The sequence below is a fragment of the Microtus ochrogaster genome, unplaced genomic scaffold, assembly GCF_000317375.1.
Source record: "Microtus ochrogaster isolate Prairie Vole_2 unplaced genomic scaffold, MicOch1.0 UNK15, whole genome shotgun sequence".
NCBI lineage: Eukaryota > Metazoa > Chordata > Mammalia > Rodentia > Cricetidae > Microtus > Microtus ochrogaster.
Window position 1 is genome coordinate 2,240,242 of NW_004949113.1, and position 19,992 is coordinate 2,260,233.

Below are 19,992 nucleotides of genomic sequence, written 5' to 3' on the forward strand. Positions count from 1 at the left end.
ACCCTGGCTCCCTCGTCTGCCGTTAGGGAATCTTCTTTCGTTGTAACTCACATGAAGTCCCTCACACAAAACCCAAGACTGAAATGACTAGACTTTGAACTGGCGCTTCCAACTGCTCCCCCCTCCCATCCCCATTCACAGATGTTTCCTGGGTTGGTCTTTCCTGTAGTTGTCCTATGGTTTCTCAATATTTGCTCTTCCCTTCCATGCAATCACAGCTGTGAATAGCATGGGTTGGGCTCCCAGCCTGGGCCCGTGTGGCTGCTTTGTTGTTGTTTCCGGGACAGAGGCAAGACCTTTAGTTCTGTCATTTAAGATAAGTATGTGACATCAAGTGACAGAAAGTGCTTTTGAAAGAGGTAAAAACTGTTTTAAAAATGAGTTTTCTGTGTCAAGGTTGCTGGTATTCTCCTGTAAGGTATTTGCGTCCCTGGAAGAAGCATCAGCAAACGTGGCCTGCTCTGTTCTTTCAGACACTGGAACTGCAGCTGAGATCCACAGATACTTTTTAAAATTCACTTTCTACTTTTAAATGAAATTGTAGAGAATCACTAATCTAATATATAAATAGATGGGCCCCTCAGGCTCTTTCTCCCTGGCTAGCTCTAATCTTAAGCCAGTGTTAGCCTTTTAATTATGCTTGGCGCTGCTATTTCTGATACTCCTGTTCGACTTTCCTCTTGTTTCTATTGGGCACTCCAGGTTGTTGCCTTGGCTTTCCTGGGAATGTCAGATAGCCTTCATCATAAGGCTGAGTGTGCCTCTTTGCTGTGTGGCCTGTTCCTTAGCTCCAGGGAGACAACACTGTGGAGTAGCATTCGCTTTGGAATTGAGATGGACAAAGTGTCTGCTAGGTTTCTTCAGCTAATAAGGTTTGGCTGAAAATGGCTCATAATGACAAAATGTCTCATGCTGGCAAGATCTCCTGCTGAGGGCTAATGAGCAGACATGGGTGTCTGTAATCCCCCAGAGCAGAGGACAGGGCGCAGCAAATGCTGTGCCCTGGAGACAAAACTGGCCTTGGATTTATTTGTTGACTTGCTTTTATTCTTCTTCCTCTCTCTCCTCACTTGTCTTTATTTCAGTAAAAGGCCATCCACAGAAGATTATTTTATGCAGCATAGGACATATTAAAAATGAAGTGAATTATATCAAAGCTCAGGGCAGTGTTGAAGAAAGAATTGCGAATTTTCCATACTATGTAGATTATTTAATAGAACTATTTTTTTATTTTTTTGTTTTGTTTTGTTTTTTTGAGAAAGGGTTTCTCTGTATCTTTGGAGCCTGTCCTGGAACTAGCTCTTATAGATTAGGCTGGCCTCGAACTCACAGAGATCCACCTGCCTCTGCCTTCCAAGTGCTAGGATTAAAGACATGTACCACCACTACCTGGCTCTGGTTTTTTATTTAATTGATAAGTGCTAAAAAAAATGTATTCTCCCAAAAGCATATTTGTAAAACAATGTGTGTTTTACAGGCAGTTCTTCAGGTTATCTTTAAAACTATCTCAAGTGGCTGTTGGTGGGACTTGACCCCATTCCGCCTGTCTCCACCAATGTTACACTTCCCTGCGAGCACATAATGGTTAATTTTATGGGTCAGTATGTCTAGACCACAGACTGCTCAGGATTTGAACAATTCTCCTCAGTTTTTTATGAGGTGTTTCTGAGTGGCATTAATATTTCAATTCAAACAAGAAGTAAACATGGTTGCCTCCCCTGTTGTAGCTCGACCACCCTCAACTGTTGAAGACCTCAATAGAATAAGTCCAACCTTCTACATAAGGGGAGGGTCCTCCCAGTGAAACTCCCTGGGACAGTGGCTATTTTCTTGCCTTTGGGCTTTTCCTAGGTATTGAGCCTTCGCCCTTGGATTGGGGCTACCCCATCCCTTCAGGTTCAGACTTGAACTGTAGATACTGCCTCCTGAGTTCGGCTGTCCTAGTAAGGGTTTCTATTGCTGTGATAAGCATCATGACTAAAAGCAACTTGAAAGGGAAAGCATTTACTTATACTTCCACATCACAGTCCACCACTGAAGTCAGAGCAAGAACCTAGAGGCAGTATACTGATGCAGAGGCCGTGGAGGAGTGCTGCTTACTGGATTGCTTCTCATGACTTGCTCTGCTTTCTTATCAACCCAGGACCACATCCTCAGGAGCAGCACCATCAGTAGTGACCTGGGCCCCCCCATATCATTAAGCAAGAAAATGCCTGGCAGATTTGACTATACGCCAATCTTATAGAGACATTTTCTCAATTGAGAGTCTTTTTCCAAATCATCGTAGCTTGTGTCAAGTTGATGAAAAACCACCCAGTACAAGAGCTTACCACCAACCCTGTGCCCCTTGGAATCTGTTCCATTTCATACTATGCAGGCTACCTCCTTACAGTGATTCTCTTTCCCCACTTCTGTCCCTTACCTTGCTCCTCTCCACGTGAGTGTGCATGTGTGAGTATAAAATACAGTAGCCGCAGCACGTAGTCTGTGAAACAAATACTATGACAAAATGCCATGTTGACTTCAGCCCAGTTCCCTTCTATCAGTGAGATTTGTGACTTTGTGGAAATCCACAGCCTCTCTCTCGGTGCCAGTTTCCTAATTTTTAAAGCATTGCCATGAGAATGGGCAACCGAGTGCTGAATAACACATGGCATGTAGCATCTCTTGAAACACACTAGCATTCTCAACATGAACATTCTAAAACCAGAAGACAAAAATAAGCAGAGAAACAACGAGATGCATCTTCTCAGAAGCTGCACTTTCTGCGAATAAATTGCTACTGAACATCCGTGTATCATTCCATGCCATCATCTTATAAAAAAGGAGCCACATTTCCTCCTCAAAGTTGGGCCTACTGATCGCTTCTCATAATAGTTTTCTCGTGACTCACATAAACCAGTGGTAGTAATGCCTTGAATGAGTTGGGTGGAGTGGTCAACTCTTAAAAGCAAAATTAACAGCTGATGTTGAATGGTTCTACTTTGCAAGCACAACTGTTTCCCGAGATTTCAGTGCAGTAGGTTGACTTCTCTAAGTGGTTACAAATGTGAGATAGTATTAATCAACTCTAAAATGGATTGCCAAACGAGATGAATATGAAGACATGTTCTGTGTTCTCTGTACTAACATGTGAAAAGGAATATGATCATTAAGTGGAAAAAGCACCAGAAGTACTCCATGTTTATATAGATCCCACCTGCTTAATAGCATGGGCTAACTCTAAAGTGCGCTATGAATAATCATTGCAAGTCTCTGTGAAATGATGTTGAAGTAGGTGAGCAAAGATGCAATTATTAGACATTTACAGAAAACTTTCTATAATTTAAAGTTTTTGTTTCTTACGGGTGAATTGTCTTCTGAAAAGCATTAGGTAAATGAAAGAACAGGAGAGCGAAAAGTCTGGGGACGCACCCGCATTACGGCTTCTCTGAACACCCTTGAAACTTTTTTTACTGTTTATTTATAGTTCCCAGGTGCAGATCTTCTCTGCTACTACTTTGGCCTGATGTGAGTAATTTAAAAACTTAAATCTAGACAGATGTACGTGCAATGTTTTAATTATCATCTCAAATTTTAAGCAAGATGAGTTGCAATTTTAATCTAAGTAGTACCCAGCTGATGGGCAAGGCATTCCATAAATGTTCTTCTGTCTACTTAAAAATGGTTAATATTATATATTAATGTTAAATGTGTTTGTTATCAAGGTGGAAAATGTTAAAAACAAGATGCAGCCTGGTTTTATTTATAGATATGAAAAATTTTAATGAATATTTTCAGCTATGGGTTAACATTAATTATCATGATTAACATGATTGTTTATAGAAATGTGTATACATTTAGTTACGATTATTTCCTATTGTTAAAAATAATCCTGTTTAATTTACAACCCCCCCCCTTTTTTTGTTTGTTTTTTTGCGACAGGGTTTCTCTGTAGCTTTGGGGCCTGTCCTGGAACTAGCTCTTGTAGACCAGGCTGGCCTTGAACTTACAGAGATCTGCCTGTCTCTGCCTCCTGAGTCTTGGGATTAAAGGCATGCGCCACCACCGCCAGGCTTACAAACACTTTTTAAAGATTTATTTTTTAATTTATGTATGAATGTTCTATCTGCATGTACAGCTTTATGCCAGATGAGGGCGTTAGATCCCACTAGAGATGGTTGTGATCCACCATGTGGGTGCTGGGAATTGAACTCAGGACCTCTGGAAGAGCAGCCAGTGCTTGTAACCTCTGAGCCATCTCTCCAGCCCCATATTTGCAAACATTTGCTGTGTGTGTTTAGGATTCATATGTTGCAATCAGGAATACTAAACATGTTTTTATTCCAAGACCCTAAATGAATACCAGGGTATCATGTCCATTCCTGTGTAAAAAAGGGTCCTTCCAGTAGTCTGTCATTATCTAGACTCATAAACGTTCCATAAGCAGATAACCCTTCCACAAATGGCCTAAAGCAGTCTGTGATGAGTGCTCAGTATTGTTGTGGGAACCTGCTCTTGCTAGCAGAGATGGAAGAAGCACGAGCACTCTGATGTTTTGGAGTCGTAGTTAGAGTAGACTAAATCCTCGGCAGAGGATGTGGATAGACAGAGAAGAGAATTGCATCCTAACATGAAGGACAGCAGGCAGTAGCTTGAGATGGGCGAGAGCGAACCGTCTTTTCTGTGAAGTGTTCTCAAGTAGGCAGGAGGAGAGCAGTGTTCTAATGAGACACTGGGTGGGGTAGAGAATCCCTGTGCTAAACACGGCGTAGGGCTATCCATGCTCTTACCCATCATTCCTCTCTTCATTTGTTCAACGATTGGTTACCTCCTCATGCAAATCAGTGGCACAAGGACAATAACTTGACTTTATAGTCCAGAAGACTGACAGAAGCTTGTTTGAAGGAAAACACCAGGGAAACTGTCTGGGTGACTCTAGATAGTTTGGTTGGAAGCGTCACCTCAACGCCCTGACACCCCTTTATCCAAAAGAGTCTGGAATGTTTGGTTGGGGGCTTCACCCCAGCTCCTGGCATCAATTTTGGAATGTTGGGTAGAAAGCTCCATTTCAAGCCTCCTCCCCTGAGAGTTGCCTCAATCCAAACTCCACCTCCGAGAAAGCCCTCCAATGGTGACCCCTCCCCAGGGAGGGTCAAGACAATTCCCACGGGCTATTTAAACTGCCCCTAAGAGAACCAATACAGGGTCTCTCCTTTTCCCTCTCCGCGTTTTCTGGGGTGGTGGTGGGGATGCATTGGCATCCATTAAACCTGGACTTCTAATTTGGTTTGATTTGGTCTGATTTGAGTTATTGTATAGTCAGAGAGGTTTATCAGGCCAAAAAAAAATATGCCGTAGAGTTAGTGGTCTTGGATTCCAGTGTTATAAATGTAAATATAGTCATCATAATTACGTACAATATATATTTTGTTTTAGGTTTTTTTTTTCCAGCAATGGAGATTGAGTCTAGGATCATGTGTGTGCTGGGCAGGTGCTATATCCCCGGTTCTGAAGTAGACTTTTACTATTTCTGGTGAATACCTAAGTTAGCAAACACTGATTGAGCTAAAAGTGACTTCAGGAGTCACATGAAAAACAATAGTATAAATATGATTTGTGTAGTAAATCAAGGGTTGTGAATATTTTACATGACGTCAGTTTTACTTTGAACCTCTCCATGTGTGGTAGACCTAATTACAGATAAACAGTAAATTGAGAGACTCTCCTGAGCGCTCATTTATCAAACGGTGATGGCACTGGGCAGAACAGTGAACACAAGGTAGCTTGATGTCCCTGCTCTCATGGAGTTATTTTCTGCTGACTGAATAACAATGAACTATGTAACACAGGTTCTGGAGCTGACAGGACCTTTAAGGTAGTCTGAAAGGTAGTAGACTAGCAAGAGAAGCTGGAGATTCCTGGGTAAAGCAGGTTAGGTATAGAGGAAAGAGAAACCCTAAGAGGGAGGGATTATGGTTGGACCCATGTGGTAAGAAGTCATCCATTTAACAATGTGTTGGAAAACCATTCCAAGTAAGAGCAGCCACTGCAAAAGCCTTGTGATGGAGCAGAGAGAACCCAGTGTCCATACAGCATGGTGGGAAAGAAGAGAGAGAATCAGGTGGGCGGGAGCTAGAGCAGGAAGGCCCTTAAAGCAGCTTGGTTCTTGACCTACAACCATTTCCATGACAGGAAACCATTGGAGAGTTTGGATGCTATACATGCAGAGATGGGGTGGGATGCCAATTATGAATGGTGGATTTATTCTTTCTAAATCCCTGTCTGTAGGAGGGAGGCACTGAGTGGAAGTTAAGATGGGGTAGATAGACCAGTTAGGTGACCGTGTACAGGATCCTGGCGTCTTTGAGTAGGATTCTAGTGACAGTGCAGATGGAGAGCTGTGACATTTTTAGGGATGTGGGGGGAAGGGGGCAGGCAGAGCAAGTGGACTTATTTTTGTAAGTTAGCAACACATTAGACAGGCGTACAGCACACTCCAATGGTATAAGAAACAGGCTAGACTGGTTTGAATCCCAGCCTTGCCACTTGCTGAATTTAATTTTTTTTTTGAGTCATGACGATATAATTTTAATTGACATATTGATTGTACATATTGATGGTTTTCATAAAGATATATTTTTTGCAGTAACATCCTATATTTAATTTTGTTCTATAAATGTTGTTGGTTTTGTGGTGCTGGGATCAAACACAGGGACCTCATGCATTCACGACAAGTACTCTGCCTCTGAACTACATCCCAAGCCCATAAGTTCTTAAAACTCTCCATGCCTGAGTTTTCTCATCAGTAAATGGAGCCATTGTAAGAACATATCGAATAGAGGCATTTCCATGAGTAATTTAGTATAACTTCTTGATACTTCATGTGTGCTGATCATTTTTTTTAGTTATTATTGAAAAGACAGAAAAAAGAATTAACTTTTTTTTAACAGAACAAGAATTCATAATGTGAGCTTCATATAAGTAAAGAATCTTTGTTGGAAATTAATACATCTGTTTTTGTCGGGGTAAGTTTAAGGTTCCTGTTAGATGACCCCGATCATGACTGAAGGTGGGAAGATGGGATTCTATGAGATTGATTTCTTCAGTCTCCAAATCTGCCCTCTCTGTGGTCCTGCAGCAAGTGAGTGGTTACTTGCTGCCTGACTCTGGATTCTAGTGTTGATGGTCACTAGTTTTGCGCTCTTGGATGTGAGCTGGCTAAGGCTTCTGGGCTTTCTTTTGCTCATCTTTAAGGTAGGAACAGTTTGTTAAGCACTTAAATGGCTCTTATACACAAAGTGGTATTCTAAGTATTAGCTGATGTCATTTTTCACTCCAGAAAACCGCTGTAGAAATTGGACTTAAAGGGTAAAGTATCAAAGATGACTCGGAGGCACTGAAAGACAGTGACCAATTAAATAGTTGTAATAAAAATCTATTTGGAATGAGGGTCGGGTTAATGAAGAGTCAAGTTTTAAAACTCACTTTAGAAAGAACCTAGAGGAAAATGTCCATAAAACAAGTAAGCTGTGAGAACTGGAACTAAAAAGCAAGTTGAAAACTAGAAATCACAGAAAGACCTGCTCAGGGATAATAATTTGAAGCTTTGGAGTGAATGAGGCCTGTGGAGAATGGACAGAATGGAATGAGTGCTCACACATTCCCAAGGACCTCATATGTGGGTCATGAATCCCTGGACGGAGAGCAGAGGGAGGCCTGCACAGGCGAGGCACAGGAGGGTTTTGTTCAAGTTCGAGCAGAGAAAGATGAAAAGTGTCTCAGTCTGCTCAGCTCCTGAAGCAGAACACCACAAACTGGGCAGCTTTTAAATGACATCTCACGGTGCTGGAAGCTGCAGGTCTCACATCCCTGAACTGGCAGACTCGCTGTCTAGTGTGGGCCCACTTTTTGGTTAAAGTCCTACTTCAGGGTTAAAATTTCAGCATCTGAATTTAAAGAGTAAAGAAGACAGACATTCATACTTTTTTGAGATATTTTGAACTTCTTTAGGGAGGAACTAGTCTTACACAAATATGATAATGGCAGATCTACATGTCTTAGAATGGTGGATCCAGGGTGACATAGATTTTTAACTCATCAGAGAGGGTCAGCTGTCCCATGGTGGCTGTAAAAATAGCTGAGCACAGTTACAGCAGCAGTACCCTTTCAGCGAGTGTTTTCTCTGTCAGATATGTGAAGCGCTTTGTTCTCCCCGAAAGACAGTTCTCTGAAGTAACGACAAGTCTTCTGCAGAAGCAAAAAAAATTAGAAACCACCCAAGTGTCTACTAAAGTAAGCATTCCTTAAGTAAAGCGTGGTCTGTCTGTGTGATGTAATATGCTCTGGAGATCGGTTTCCTAACAAGGTAGCTCTACCATAATAAAATGCGACGAAAGATTTCATGTTATCATAGACATATGTCATAGCTTGCAATTCTCCACGTCTCTCAGTGGACTGAGCTCCTCAAGGAGGGACACAGCTAGATTTAGCTGAAATATGGTCTAATGTGGAGCCTTGTGTATCAATACGTGCTTGGTCAAGTGAGGAAGTGGAGGCATGATGGGAAAGGGAGAGTGGGGGTTACACAGGGCTGGCCAGAGGGGAAAAGGAGAGAGAAGAACTTTAGACATTGAAAATACTGTATTATTAGAGAAAATACCACTCAGAAGGTACTAATTGCCTTCTGATAAGAAAGTTGTCAGAGCAAATTTGCAATCTTTAGAAAGCAATTGGTTTTTTAAAAATGGGAAAGATGGTTCTGACTCTGACAGTGAAAGGCGTGGAGTGGTGGTGGGACCACCCCTGTTGAATGCTTCCGGTGTGTAGAGTGGGCGGAGGGGGTGGTGCTGGCGGTGCAGAGCCCAGCCGCATCTGGGAGACGACTGTGAATCAGAACTCTGTGCCATGCTGGTTTTCTGCCCTGTTATCTAATGAGCCTAACGAGGTACTTACTCATGGTGATTCAAGGTATAATGGCTGTTTAACTCTGAACACAGTCAAGTGGCGACAGTGTCACCCTAACCCACCTGTGATTCAGAAAGAAGAGAGCAGCTGATCAATGGGGGCTGGAAGGGCTTCGTTGTGACGCCTGTATTAGAGTGTATGTTTTGACTTACTGTTTACTAAGAAACCCATAAACATCTTTGTCCTGGAAACAAAGTCATTAATAGGTCTCATTGGCTTAATGGCTTTATTTGTTATTTGAAATCTTGATGAGACTCTGAATTATTAACTTTTCTTGTTGTTTTGAGAAACAGTCATTTGCAAGGTCTTATCAAGTATCAGTTTATAACCTTGTAAGGTGTGTTTGATTTTGTTGGGTTGCTAAGTCATATTTCTCTTCTTCATTTACTTAAATCATATGACAGTCTGACTGTAATGTCACTTTCATGATGGTTCTGGGAATTCTCCTATTGATTTTATGATGTTTACTGCTAATAGAAATATTCCACTGTTTCTTGTCTGCCGTCCCACAGAAACTTACAGTAAATCAAAGGTGCTATAGCATACTATTGGGACTGCTGGATTTGTTACTGGAAAATAGTTATAGTTGATCAGTACTTTCAGAGCACCTAATATGGATAATTTATACAGGCTTGAAGTTGGGTTCATTTTAGCATATATGTTAATTATATATGTATAATATATATCATAGTGACTCTTTCCCAATACTGACAGCTAATATTTAATGACATAATGCTAATTATGTAGACAAATATGTAGGAACAAAATATTAGGAAAAAAAGCAATTTGATATATATAAAGTACCAAAGGAAAATTAGCTAACAGAAAGGGAATAAGCTTATATATGGTTAAGATGTCAAATGAGCGGTTTTAACTCACAGTCATTTTTTATGGGGAGCACATAAATTGAGCTTTTTATTTTTAGTTCCTCCTCTTCCCTTCAGAGTTAAATGATGGAAAATTACTCTCCTTCCCCAAACCACTCTTATGCATCATTCAAAAAAGCCCTGACAAGCTAGCCTCTCTAGAACTGGTGAGATTTATGACTTTCCCTCCTGGTGTTCTGTTACTCTGTCCACAGCATCAAATTGATCAGTAGGTAGTGATGGGCAAGAAAAGGAAGGCAGCGCTTAGACCCAGCTGGTGTCCGTCACTTTCATGAACTGCTTGGAGATCGTTAATATTGAGCTTGATTCTCACTATAGCTGGTCATGATCAAATCTTTCTCAATGTTTCTCCTTCCTCTTTTTGTGCCCTGCAGGGTCCACTGGAAAATGACTTGGTGGTTCATGTAGCCCTTGTAGCAGAAAGCCAACGGTATGAGATGCAGCTGTATGGTGCAGTCTTCTGTGGGAAGGGGTGGGGATGGTTGCTTTCTGTTTATTGTGTTGAGAATGGCGGTGGAAATAAACCTGGGCAGTTTCAAGCACATCAGTGTGACCTTAAGTGTCGTACAACATACTTTTCACGTTTAACTTACGGTAAATCATAAACATAAATGTGGATATGAGAAATTAGTGCCCACACATTACAGAGATTACCAAAAATCATTGCCCATCTTTCTGACTGCTCCCCAAATCTCCTGATACTTTGGGGGAAGAAGCCATCAAGCCCTTCAGATTCTAGTGTGCATGGTGTATTTCAGATAATAACAAATTTACCGTATGTTCCAAGTTAGCATTGTCTGTTCCCTTCTACCCCCTTCATTCCCATTTCCCGAACTAAAATGTAATGTCTATAAACAGCCTCCTCCATCTCCTCCTCATCTCTCTGTTCTCTGTTCAGCCTTCAAGTTTTCCTCAATACGTATGGTATTCAAACTCAAACTCCCCAGCAGGTGGAACCTATTCAGATCTGGCCTCAGCAGGAGCTGGTAAAAGTAAGTAATTCTGTGTCTTCCTCCTTGCACAGAGGTATTGGAACAGAACTGCTGGACTTAATTCAAAGGCAAGATGCATAGTTAAATTTAAAATCTGAGAGGTCACCATCTCAAAGTTGGCAATTAAGTTAACAAGTCCACTTTTTTATATTTTAAGTTAAAAAGCAAAATGAACAAAATCCTTCATTGTGTGTGTTTGTACATTATATTCATGGGTCTTGATTTCTTTTCTTGTTAAAATCAATTGCTAGACTTGAGTAAGCACTTTAAATGACAGACCAATCTGAATTTTAGTTGTCATATGTGAAATCATCAGTTATAGTTTTATTTTATTTTCCTCGTGTTACCGTAAAAACCTCAGTTTAATTTTTTTTTTTTTTAATAATCACTGCCCCCTGCCCCTGCTTTTTTCTAGCTTTACTTTTTGGAAGGTGAGATCATTCTTAGATGTTAGGTTTGTTGACTCTAAAGAAATTTAATGGCAATAACTGCCTATGACATAGTTAGATGCCTATTTGGGGTGAGATTAAAAGTTGGCTTTGAGAACTAGTCTTGTTGGGTCCAGGGGGGTCGCGCAAAGATGGGGACAGGCCAGCAAAGACTAATAAACCAGAAGCAAACCTTATTCCAGAAACTATAATCCAGAATAAAATTAAAAAAATAAAAAATTCTTCATAGGGCACAAAAAGCTTATCAGCTAGCTGAGCCCACAGCCAGAAATGGATTTTGTAAGGCTGTGGCAAAGGCCTGTTTCTGAACCCACCTTTTTATAGTAGGAGCACCAAGCATTAGGTCTGAACAAAGGAATTTTTACAATCTCAAGGTAAAACTCAGATACAGATTGCCTTACTTTACAATCTCCATTAACAGTTTTTCAGTTAAACTAGTATTTGTACTTAATCTGTTGTCTTTCTTGGTACTTCCAGGTAGTGTTTACTGAGCCCTGTGCTCTCCCCTTTGATGCTGCCAGTCTCACAGAGCAGGGATAATGCGTAACCCAGAGGTCACAGATCTATTTCCTAAGAGTTGACTCAGCTCATATCCATAGGCTAGCTCTCAGTTTGCAGAGAGATGCTTTGGCCTTGTTAACAGAGCTATGGGTTGTAAAGCAGAGTAATCCATGTTAATCCTCAAGCTGCTGAGAAAGCTACTGACAGTCTGTTCTCATTCTTTTAGACTTACAACTTTATATTTCTTTATTTCTACATTCCTATCTCTGGAATCTACATTTTTCTATTTTTATTCTAGGACCCTTCAGTCTGAAGACGGGTGCCGAGGTGCCTGTGTTTGTGGGTTCTCTTGCTTGTGCAATATAGGAAATTATCAACCCCAATAGTTACTTATGAACACATTTTATTTAATAATTGGTTTCAAAGGTCCAGAAACAAGCTACCCACTGCTTGACAGAGTGTTTACAACAATACCTCTCCAGGAATCAAGGTTACGTTGACATAAATGATAGAAGTCATAGCCTTGACCGTTGCTAAAGAATGAAGGCTGAAAGTGAGGTGTGTGTTATTCAGGAAAATGCAGGGGCCCATAATCCATGGTCATCATACTTGGCTTGCCAATAAGACAGCACAAACGAAAACCTGGTTTCGAGGCACCAAGAGCACTACCTCATTCTTCTTTAAAACGCACAGGGCTCTTGAGGATAAGAGCACTACCCCACGGCTTGATTAGCTCTCCATGACCACATCAGGCAAGGAAAGCACTGAGTCCTCGAAGCTGTCTTCTGACCTTCACACACAGCTATGGCACGTGTGTACCCACACAATCAATAAATTGAAATGTGTTTGCATCCTTTTTTTTCCCATCTACTCAACACACCGTAGAAAAAGTTAGTCTGGGCAGAGACACGCCTTTAATCCCAGCACTCGGGAGGCAGAGGCAGGCAGATCTCTGTGAGTTCGAGGCCAGCCTGGTCTACTAGAGCTAGTTCTATTACAGGCTCCAAAGCTCTAGAGAAACCCTGTCTCGAAAAACCAAAAACAAAACAAAACAAAACAAAAGAGGATAAAGTTAAAAAATATAAGGATTCTTAAAGTAGATAACACTTAAAATAAAATCACACCTAAGTAGAAATGATGGAGTTTTGTGTTTTGTTATTGTTTGTTTTTTGCTCTTGTTGTTTCGTTTTGTTTTATGATAAAAGAAGGAAATGGGGAGCTGCAAGGAGAAACGGGAACACAAAATGGGAGGAAAGGATGCCAGAGGCCAAAGGATCACATAGTACAGCCGGGCACAGGCTGTGTCAGCCGAGACGCTTCCCGGTCTCTTCCTGGCAGTGCTAGAGAATAGGAAGGAAGGTTAGTCCTTGGGAAGTATGGCCTTGAAGCAAAGGAACCCAAAGCTCGTCCTTCAGGTCTAATTGATATGAGCACATTTTTAATGGTAGATAGGTAGGGTTTTTTTTAACCAGATGACATGTGATTTATATGTAAAAAGACAGTCAGTATAGATAAAAAGTAAAATCACTTGAATATAGCTTTTATCCACTCATCAGCAAACTGCTAGAATATGCAAAGCACTGAGTTTGACTTAAATGACCTCTGAGTCTAGTAGTATGTATGACAGTTCACTGTGATAGCAGCTATAGTTAGGTATTTGTACAAAGTGCTATAGGATCACAGAGCAATAGAAAACATTCTATTGCACAGTATCTGAAGCATGTCCTGATTTGCATTTTATCGCTTTAAAATGATGTTAGCAAGTGATTTATGCTATGGTGGTGAGATAGGACGTAAGACAAACTTGTGACCAACAAAGCTTCCCTGTGCTTGTGTCAAGATGGAAGAGGATTTGTTGGTTGTGGCTCCAACCTGTTTTCCAAACTAGCTGCTATGTGGGGCTTCCTCCCCTAAGATATGTTGTTTAGTGTGTGTGTGTGTGTGTGTGTGTGTGTGTGTGTGTGTGTGTTTGTGTGTCCGTTATAAGTCTGTCTTTTAAAAGAAAAAAATCTAATTTTAGTTGGGTGCACATAATCTAATGCCAATCACTGCTCCTTTTCCTCTGAGAAGCTGCACCCTGTTTCAGCACTCAAAAGAGGACATAAGGACAGACAACTGGAAGCAGGGCTTTTGCCTCGTGTGGTTAAAACTTGTAATGTGCCTGGTGAGATGTCCGTCATAGTGATCTGGATACAGTATAAAGTCTGAAGCATGGCTGTATTTTTGGGTGGTTGTGCTCCTCCATGTGTTTCAGCACACTAGGTATAGGGGTATATATACACAGGGACAGCATTACCAGGCACCACCTACCTAGTTGTCATAGACCTGCCTTGTCATAGTTCAGGAAAAAAAAAGGAGAGTCCTTTTACTGTAATAAAGAATAACAGTCCTACCTAAGTAGGCTGATTTTAACTTGCGCATGATTGGTTAATTTTACTACTTCCCAAAATTTAGTCATTCAGTTATTTCAGAAAATGTAAAAGTATTTGTGGGAAAGAGTGTCCAGTCTAGTGTGCTGTGCTGCAGTCTCCGCACCTGGGCAGTGTGGTGCTGCCAAGTATTCATTCTGAGCAGTTGTTTACAGTCCCCGCTATTCAGACAATAGCCTGCTTGGAGGACATTCATAATAGTTTAAAGAACTCTGATACAACAGCAATTTTATATGTGATGATGTTATTTGCACACACTTTGAATCACAATCATATTGTACAGAAGAGTTTGATAATCCATCTAGAAAAATTTAGGGTTTTATATGTTATCAAATGGAAATGCAAATTCATTCTAGGCAGATTAAACATTTATGTACTTTAAATTTTTACTGCATTTTATTTATTTATTTTACATTCCACAGCATGCATGTGGTAGTCAGAGGACAACTTATAGCCGTCAGTTCTCTCCTCCTACCAAGAGGGACCCATGACATCAATCTCTGGCCCATAGGCCTAGAGGCAGGTGCCTTCCCTATTGAGCCATCTTGACAATCCCATTTAAGTATTTCAAAGTGATTTAAATATAAAATCGCTTAGAAGAAAAATAGAGGAATGTATTTTATAGCCTATTAAGATGGAAAGGCCATATTTAGGATACCAGCACAAACACGCAGTTTAGGAGATGAGTGGCAGATTTCACTAAATAAAGCATAAAAACCTGATAAATCATAGCTGGTTATGAAATTTCCTAGTTGGAAAATACATCAATACTGAAACACCACTCAGTGAGTGATGTTTTCCCTACTATGGAGTTCTCAGACACTGAAAACTGAACAAATATTTACTTCAAAGGATAAGGCTCTCTATCTTACAAAAAAAAAAAGGGACAAATACTCAGAAAAAAAGGGGAACAAATGAAAAATATAGAATATTCACATTTAATACGCTGGGAAAATGGCCCAAAAATATGTCAGTGCCTTAGTGTGGAAGTAAAATGAAATGTCATTTCAACCCAAAATGACATAAAAGAACCATGTAAATTGGTACATATTCCTAGAGCGTGAAAAACCAGATATTACATTTCAAAAAGAAAGGATAGTCTCCTTGGTCAAGCAAATCTAAGAAATTGTCTTGTAGATATAATTGCATACCATTCAAAGATATTGATTGAAATATTTTTTTAAATGACAAATAAAAATAAGAGCTAATTTTATCAGGGACTGGAAGCTACCTAGGAAAAGGGGCTTCCTGCCTGGATGTTTTTAACTCAGCAATTCCAGGATTGCTGTTGTGCGGCACCTTCCTGCCCTCCAATGCTCTGTTTCCACATCGTGTCTGGAACACTGCCATAATAAGCTCAATAACTGGGACATGAAGAAGATTATATATTATAGGAACCATTATGCTAATGTGTGCCCATTGATCCATGAATATATTGCAGATTTGCGTTTAACCTGTGTCCTTTAAGAATCTTTTGATGCTTCTTCAGGCTTACACAACAACTTATACATCCCTTTCAAAATATACCAGAGTCAAATAATTGTTGCATAAGGTATGAAAATAAACAAGCCAACGTGTTGGTTTGGAGTACTTTGAAATTCATGTAATCAAGAAACAAATCAATAAAAACGATTCCATTTTAATCATAGACACTCAGTGGGAGATGTGTAGCCCTGAGTTTTTGTTTGTTTGTTTGGTTGGTTTGGTTTGGTTTTCAAGACAGGGTTTCTCTGTGTAGCTTTGGAGCCTGTCCTGCAACTTTCTCTGTAGACCAGCCTGGCCTCCAACTCATAGAGATCCACCTGCCTCTGCCTCCTGAGTGCTGAGATTAAAGATTAAAGGCATACGCCAACACTGCCTGCTAGCCCTGATTTTTTTTTTTAAAACTTTAAGTGGTTGGATTTCTCTTTCTTTCTTTCTTTCTTTCTTTCTTTCTTTCTTTCTTTCTTTCTTTCTTCCTTCCTTCCTTCCTTCCTTCCTTCCTTTCCTTCTTTCTTTCTTTCTTCCTTTCTTTCTTTCTTTCTTTCTTTCTTTCTTTTTTCTTCTTTTGTAATGACAAGGGAAACATTTGTCTCTTTTGAATTGCTTAGTGAATCACAATTTGCAGGCTGTACACTTCTATCAATACAATAGCAGTGCTACAGTTTAGAATGTCGCTAAGTGAATCTAAAATGTTTTGCTTTCAAAAACTCAGTTACCCCAAATCCACCATTCTTTGTCTAGTTTGTTGATCCTAGATGGAGCTTCTGTAGTATCATTTTCTCTAGAGATAGCTTTAATAAGCCAGAGGACTTGTTTCTTGCAGGCTTATTTCCATCTGGGTATCAATGAAAAGCTAGGACTGTCCGGAAGGCCGGATAGGCCCATTGGCTGCCTTGGCACATCAAAGGTGAGCGAGCGTTTTTCCTCATGGAGGAGCCTTGGGTAATAATTCTGCATGCTGAAGTCATACTTGGCCTCTGGCCACCCCTTGTCACATTTCATTAGTGCTTGAGGCATTTGTTTGAATTATTATTTTCTGCACATAAATCTTACTTATTGAGTGTCGTATTCCTGAAGCTCTCGGGAATAAATGAACATCTCACTGCATGTTATTGCTAAGCTTTGTAAAATGTTTGTAATAATATTTACTCAAGCATAGGGGTTTTCAACCTTATTAGAAATGCCCTACTTTAAGTTTACTGTCATACTGGCTGAAGCAAAAAGAAAGAAAGAAAAAAATCTTTAAAATTTAAGAGTTTTGTAAGCTATTACTTTGCCTATTCAGAAGTAAGTGTCAGTATTAATTGTGGTTGATACTTAGGATGCTACACCATTCTGTTTTGTATCTGTTCTCTTTCTATTTCCTCTTGCAGATTTATCGCATCCTTGGGAAGACGGTGGTCTGCTATCCCATCATCTTCGACTTGAGCGATTTCTACATGTCCCAGGACGTTCTCCTGCTGATAGATGACATAAAGGTGCTCTGGGAGAGATGGCTGTGTTTGCTCTGACTTGTGTCAGGTGCTGTTAAGTGGAGCGCACTCCTGGGTGTCTGTGACAGTGATAACACCGAGCAGCACCTTGGAGAGTTTGGGATTCAGATAGATGACATAAAGGTGCTCTGGGAGAGATGGCTGTGTTTGCTTTGACTTGTGTCAGGTGCTGTTAAATGGAGCGCGCTCCTGGGTGTCTGTGACAATGGGCGACACCAAGTAAGCAGCACTTTGACAGAGTTTGGAATTCTGGCCATGCTAAAGTAAAATTACACTTTTCTAGAAATGGAAAAGATACAGTCTAAAACTGTGTTTCTATGGTACTAATAGTTTATCCCTTTTTGAACAAAGTTGAATTAGCAGAATATATTTCTTTGTGAAGACTGTCCAGTAGAACTTCAGCTAAGCCGTAATTGGATGGGTTAAGATCTGCTCCACTCCACGCCGTATACAGGGCAGAGAGGCTTAGAACCATAGTTGAAACACCTGGGCCAGACTGCATCTGTTACATTCTTGACTCTGTGTGTTCTCAGGCAAGTTACTTAGCTCCTGTGCAGATAATAAAAGGGCTGTTCTGCGGAATTGATGAATTCATGTATGTAAAACACTCAACAAGTGCTGAGCACTTCATCACTGAGCGGTGAAAGGTCATGTGATGGCAATGAGAGCACGTCATTGATGGATTCCATAGATCCAGCTCATTCTCTTCTGCCTCTTGCTCTACTCCATAGTGAAGGCAGTGACAGTCTTCTGAAGGATAGAGCATGGGGATCATGTTTTATCGATTCATTCATGAGCTTACCTTTTTAGGGAGAGAAAGAAGCATGAAGGGAGAGGGTAGAAAAAGGTGTGACTAAGTCAGAACCTCCAAACAGAGAGCAAAGTCTAAACTGAAAATGATTCTACACTTCTGAGTAGCCTAATTTATCCAGGGTTTGAGTAGCAGTCATTACGAGTGGCACAGGCTCTTTACCGCTCAGTTAATGTCCCCAAGTAACTTCAGATGTTACTCCATGACGTCCTTCTTCCATCTCATTTTTTGATAGAATGCACTACAGTTCATTAAGCAATACTGGAAAATGCACGGACGCCCACTTTTCCTTCTTCTCATCCGGGAAGACAACATAAGGTAAGTTGGAGGAAAGTAAGCTGTGGGGCTGGAGAAATGGCTGAGACGTTAAAAGCCTATACAGTTCTTGCAGGGGACCTCAGTTCAGTCCCTAGCACTCATACCAGGTGGTTCTCAACAACACGTGACTCCAGCGCCAGAGAATCTTATGCTTTCTTCTGGCCCTTGTGGCTACTGCATTCATACACTCACACACACACACACACACACACACACACACACACACACACAGTGGCACACATCACATAACTAAAAGTAAAATACACAATATTTATAAACTTTACTTGCCTTCTGGCTATTAACATAGAACATTTGAAAGCAGGGCCTCCTGGTATTTTTGTGTTCTTAGCATGTTGCAAGCTCTTTCACATATGTAGCAGATATTCGATTGCTAATGTCCCATTCCGCTGTTAATAAACTTATTTTGTTTATTTGTTTTATTCTAGAGGTAGCAGGTTCAACCCCATATTAGACATGCTGGCAGCCTTTAAAAAGGGAGTAATTGGAGGAGTCAAAGTTCATGTTGATCGTCTACAGGTAGCCTTCTAAACCTTAGCGTGTGTCTTGTTCTGAACGGCTAGTCTCGGGGCAGCCATGTTTCTCGGGTGACTACCTCCCTGCTCTGTTGTCATCCCCCCCGGATTATCCAGTAGCACCAGTCAGGTGCTGAACAGTGGCTGTTTCCTGTCCAGAATTTTAGACTTTGGAAGCTTAACTTCATTTTGGTATTTGAGGAGATGAATGCTTAAGTGAACACATGTCTTGCTTATAACCTTGGGCTTTTCCGGGCGTTTTGGTCATGTGCTGTTTTGCTTACAGAACTATATAACATCCAACAGGAGAAACCATTGTTCCATTCCAGTACCACAGCATTGCCACACAGTTCCTGGACAGAAGCCCCGTTACTCTCCAGCTAGAGCACTGTTGCCCCTTTTAAACATCCTTTTAAAAATCAAGCATTTAACTAATTTAATACTCTCTAATGCCAAGTGATATTTTAAAACTGAAATCTGTAGAGTATTAATAGGATTTGGCATTGGCCAGTTAACTTAAGGCAAACATTTACTTTATAAACAGAAATATCCAATAAGGGTTGGTAGGATATATAAATAAAAAATGTTAAGTAAAAGTTTCATTTGTGTGCTCTCAACATTGTTATCAGTTTTAAGAATTAGGAATTTTTTACTTTCTCGCTAAACCCCGTTGCCTGTACCTTTGGAGTATATCTAGGCTCTGCCTTGCTTCCTTGATGCAGGCTACCATTGTCCCTCACTAGATTTTTTTCTTTCACCTCCTGGATTCTACTACAGACAGTTAGCTTTGTCATAATCGCCTGTCACTGGTAGTCACATGGATTGTAAACCTCTGGTAACTTCTTTTCTTATACACACAAAAATGGAAACCAGAGTCCCAAAGATGGTCCTGTGTGATCTGTAAGGTCTGCAGCTGCATCATGGGCACAGCTTGCTACCAACTTCCCAGCCACTCTATTTCAGCCACACTGTCTTTATTGCTTCTAAAATTCACCCTTTATGCCCCTACCCTTGGACCTTTGCACTTGATAGTCCTTCTCCAGCCTAAGCACTGACTACACTCCTCCTCCATCCTGAGCATTGACTAAGGTCCTCCATCCTGAGCTTTGACTAAGGTCCTCCTCCATCCTGAGCATTGACTAAGGTCCTCC

General features: G+C 40.7%; 1 protein-coding gene across 4 annotated transcripts in view; it reads left to right on the forward strand.

The window, feature by feature from the left end:
* Positions 1-19,992, forward strand: part of Phkb (phosphorylase kinase regulatory subunit beta) — a 199,180-nt gene that overhangs the window by 139,996 nt on the left and 39,192 nt on the right. For all 4 annotated transcript variants that reach the window (XM_005367021.1, XM_005367020.1, XM_013353722.2 and 1 more), the window contains 6 exons: positions 10,208-10,263; positions 10,732-10,825; positions 16,510-16,593; positions 17,060-17,164; positions 18,226-18,308; positions 18,755-18,845. In XM_005367021.1, coding sequence (XP_005367078.1) covers positions 10,208-10,263; positions 10,732-10,825; positions 16,510-16,593; positions 17,060-17,164; positions 18,226-18,308; positions 18,755-18,845 — 513 coding nt within the window. The remainder of the gene's footprint in view (positions 1-10,207; positions 10,264-10,731; positions 10,826-16,509; positions 16,594-17,059; positions 17,165-18,225; positions 18,309-18,754; positions 18,846-19,992) is intronic.